This window comes from Limulus polyphemus, unplaced genomic scaffold, assembly GCF_000517525.1.
Source record: "Limulus polyphemus unplaced genomic scaffold, Limulus_polyphemus-2.1.2 Scaffold82, whole genome shotgun sequence".
NCBI classification, from domain to species: domain Eukaryota; kingdom Metazoa; phylum Arthropoda; class Merostomata; order Xiphosura; family Limulidae; genus Limulus; species Limulus polyphemus.
In genome coordinates, this window is record NW_013665692.1 from 296,789 (window position 1) to 301,478 (window position 4,690).

A 4,690-nucleotide genomic window follows, 5' to 3' on the forward strand; every position below is an offset into this window, starting at 1 on the left:
ACTTAAGCTTTCTATAGGAGCACCAAATTTCTATAAGAAAGCTAACTTCAAGGGGTTATGATAACATTGTATACACTATAGAGTTGTGATTTTTTAATTTTTAACTACTACTAGTTAATAATACTTGTAAAAGCAGATACTCTGTTTGTCACCTCATTGAAATTGGTTGACACCATTGTTTTGGTTTTTGAGTTATCATGTAATAGAAAATGAAGGAAAAGAAAGAAGAACAAGAAATTCAAACTTTTTGCTATGATATTTACAGACATTCCCAGAACTTGTAACTCAGTCATTACATATATATTGTTATGAAAGGAAACATTTACAGTATTGTAAAGTTCTGATGACCTAGTCATTTCCAAGCCATCTCTACATAAGTAGTGCTACCTCCTGCGTAGTAATAACAGATACAAAATATATCGTTATTGTAAGCTTGAAAAGCAAATTTTGCAAGTTATTTTTTTCGTTTATTCCAACTTCTTAAAACTCAATCTGACATCAAAATAGTCAAGCTTGGTAGGTTTTTTGTTTCATTCATTAAGCTTTACAGTATAGTGAAAATACAATATCCAGAAAAAAGTTGACTGTCAGTTTTGTTAAAGTGATGTATGTGATGATTTTTGTCCATTGTTTGTAATCTATGCACCATGAGAACAAAAATAATTGCTTCTGGTTTATTTAAAATTATTTCAAATAGTGATTTTAGAATCATGGCTCATTATATTATTTTACAGATATAATAAAGATACAGATCGTGTTGAGATGAGTTGTGTTATGTTCAAGTCTAACCAGCTTCATCCAATTGGAGCCATGTTCCTATATATTTTTCATCAGTTTGGGTTAGTATGCTACCGACAAGGCTTGGGAGAAGACGGAAAGTATTCAGAATGCACAAACTTCACACTAGTCAACTTTGTTCTCAAAGTCATGGGACCTCTTCGTGAAAGAACTGTTACTGTCATACTTCTAGTATTACAGGTATGTACTGTTTTACATATGTTAATGCTACAGATTAGACTACATTTACGACAAAAACCTGCAAAGAATACCCAGTCATTATTTACATCACAAAACAACATGGTCTCTTTTTAAGATTGTCACAGAGGATTGAGTACTATGTTAAAAAGCTAGCGAGTCATGTCCATAGCCAATATAAAGGTATGTAGTCACAGTGGAATGGCATTTATCAGAAATACATTTTGACATTGTTTGGCATTTTGTAGGTAGCGTGATGCCATTGAAAATGGATTACTTTTGAAAAGGGTATGTAACAGGCCTTTTCATTGCAAGGTATTCATACACTCAGATCATAAATGTGTGTTTGGGTTGGGGATTTAGAATTTCCAAGATGGGGATATCCCTAGTATTTAATGGCATTGGAAAACAAAGGAATATGGATCAACTTAGATCAACATGAATATCCAGAAAGAGATCTGCAACTAGTCATATTCCAGCTGTGGTAAGTGAAACTATAAATAGAAGGGTCAGTTCATGCAACATAATTAAGATAGGGAAGTGACACAACTCATGTATGCTTCTATGACATATCTGTTCAACTGTTACATACCTCAAGCACCTAGAGAATGAAATTGATATTCATGCTATTTTATATGCAGACACAATAGTCAAGTCATTGGATGTAGTGGCTATGGATTTCTTTGTGACCTGAATGTTGAAACGAGGACTGGAAAACCATCATCTAAGTACACTAGATGGCTTATACAAAGTCTGTAGATAAGAGTGGTGTGTTTTGATTATGAAATCCTCATGACTGAGTCTTTTGCAATGGAAACTATGTTGCTGAGCTATTGTAAATTGCATGGGTGACAGAGAATGACTAGACACGGATAGATGGTCTGTTACAATGTGATGAGGCTCCAAAATCATTTTAATATAATGTACTTAATCTCTTTAGTTTTTGTATGTTACTGCTTATCACTATTAGAATTAACTGAAATTTTTAATGTCATATTCAGTCTGAATTTTAAGCAATTACTTTAGAATCATTCATAGATAATCCCTTTTAGTACAATAAATTTTTTTTTAATTATTAATTATTAGAGTTTGAGAATAAAATCTTGGCTGAAGTACATAGGTTCTCAGCTCTTTTAAATTGGATTGTGCTTCTTTCTTTGCTGATTTTAAAAATTTATTAAAAGATTTAAAACATTTACCATTTTGGATGAAAGCTCAGGGATCATGTGACTGAGCAAAGTGTCTTTAACCCTTTCGAGACAGGTCATAGGTGAAAGGCCATGTCATCTCATTTGTTGACTCGCATTCAAAATTTTATTGAACTACTATTTCATGAATTTATGTCATTAAGTTTGGTATCAAACTGTATATTATAATTGAAATTAAATTAATTTAAAAGTAAATATTAAAAACATAGATAAACATCCTTTTTTGTGTGTTGAATGCAGCACTGGTTTAAATTATATGTTTGTGAAGTCAAAATACTAAGTCTATAGTTTCATACGAATTAGAAACTCAAATTACAGATATTGGCAAGCTAGAATATAAAATAAAAAGACCTTATCTTTTCTGTTTTTTTGGGTTATTTCAAATGTATATATATAACCTCAAAAAAATTTTTCTTTTCACAGCTTTCACGTGGCAAATTTCATAAGGCTTAGCAAACTACATCATGCAGCAAATGAGTACAAAGGTCGTGACTACAAGAGATAATTGTTTGCTTTACTTCTTTATTTACTGTTCTATGTTGTAGGAAAAATAAGTTTAAGAACTTATTTCAAACTTGCAACATTCTACATACATAAATAATGTATAATAATTGAAATGTGACTGTATTTTACCAAGTACTAGCCAACTAAAACACAGCCAAGACAAGTTAATTTGTACAGACCAAAGGTCACCTTTATGTTATTTGATAAGATAACATGAGTGCATGTGAGCTGCGTCATTGTAACTTCTGTATTGTTAGCCAGGCAATATAATAAAAATAATGAATATATATATATAAATGTATAATGTTATGAGATTTAAGCTATTTCATCTAAAGATTTATGTTTTTGTGTTATAATTTATGTTCATTCTAGAATTAAAAAGGAATAGTTTATGTTTATTTCCTTATTTTTTATGGTAGTTGCGAGATTGGTCAAATCTACTAAACCTGTACAGAGATTGATTGCTGAAAATAACAGATAAGATATAAAGTTTTTTCTTAAGAAATGTTTGATAACTATCCGGACATTATAAAGATTTGGCATGTGAAATTTCAAAATTTCCTGATGCAGTATTTTTTAATCTTAAAATGAAAATTACTTTGCAAGATGTAAAAAAAAAAAGCATGAAAGAAACATTGCTTTTCAAACCTTAAGACTTAATGAAAAAATTAGATATTTTGCATATGAAAGTATTGTAATGTTTACTGATAATCTGCCAAATTTGGGGAAGATATACCCACTATATTGAGTTATAAGTATTAAATCTATAAAGACTTTAAACAAGTTCAAAAGTTCACGTGACTTGGTCAAATTGACCGACCTTCTAAGTTCTGACTTTTCTCTGTGGCAAAATTCGAGTTGCCTTCATTTTTGAGCTCAGTGGTCTACCATGCCCGAAGGCAACATAAAGTATCACCACACTCTTGGTTTTTGAACTCTCAACATAAGCCAGTCATATCTCAGAGATGCTACATGCATATCCATATTTTCCCAAATCGATATGCATAACATAGGCATGCTTGATCCAATTTCCTCACTGAGATCATGCAACTACCAATTACACACATTATTATTATTATTAATAATTCGTGTTCAAACAAAGAGAAAAAAACTGGACCGTATATAGTATTGATAAACGTAAGTTAATAAGTTATCAGTGAGGTGTCTTTTTGAGCACACAGCTTGCTGTATTTTTGATAGGATTGCTTGCCATGGGAGGTAATCATTAATTACACAAGGTATGAACCATAAAGAGATATCATTTTATATCACCTTTACTTGTTCATTTACAGCATGCAATCAAATCAATCTTATATTGTTGCCAATAATGGTATTTTTCATTTGCTCAGAATGTCTCTAGCAAATTGATTAGGGATAAACCATTTGGAAAAATCTGAAAGGCTGATAAAAAATTAGAAAAGAGTTTCACAAAGTTTGTATCAGAATAACTAAGACATACAAAGTGATTTTGGCACTTCGAAATTTGGGCATGAAAATCCTTGGAAAATTACAAATTATGACTGGCATTCTAAATGTAGGTTAAAAAAGAAAATAAGAATGGAAGGAAAATGCAGTGAACTTTGAACATAGTTTTATATTATTTTGAATGAAGACAGAATATTTTATTGATTTGGTTGAAAAAAAAGTTTTTAGATATTCTGAAGGAAAAAGTTTTTAAATTCATATAAATATTGACAAAGACACTTATCTGACAAACATACCTACATGTAATGTAAATAATTAACCTCTAAATAAACAGCACTTCCTTTAACTCTTTCGCGATGAGCTCGATATAATATACATGAGTTAAGCATTTATACTATAGCTTTTAATGCAGTAAGTGTATCTTTACAAAATTTGGTAGACTTTCCGTAAAGATTACAAGTCTTTTGTACACAAAAAATCATATTTTTTAATGAAGTATTTTTGTTATAGATTTATTTGTGAAAATATTGAGTCTGTTTCTTTACTAGTTGGAGTGCGAAGTGATTTTCATGTTATAA

The 4,690-nt window shown here is 30.5% G+C and overlaps 1 protein-coding gene and 1 long non-coding RNA gene across 4 annotated transcripts in view; one reads left to right on the forward strand and one right to left on the reverse strand.

The window, feature by feature from the left end:
- LOC106467706 (UDP-N-acetylglucosamine--dolichyl-phosphate N-acetylglucosaminephosphotransferase-like) overlaps positions 1-4,690 on the forward strand; it is a 46,366-nt gene that overhangs the window by 18,849 nt on the left and 22,827 nt on the right. For all 3 annotated transcript variants that reach the window (XM_022396578.1, XM_013928085.2, XM_022396573.1), the window contains exon 7: positions 735-978. In XM_022396578.1, coding sequence (XP_022252286.1) covers positions 735-978 — 244 coding nt within the window. The remainder of the gene's footprint in view (positions 1-734; positions 979-4,690) is intronic.
- The window catches only part of LOC111087978, a 73,831-nt gene that overhangs the window by 620 nt on the left and 68,521 nt on the right, over positions 1-4,690 (reverse strand). The window lies entirely within an intron of this gene.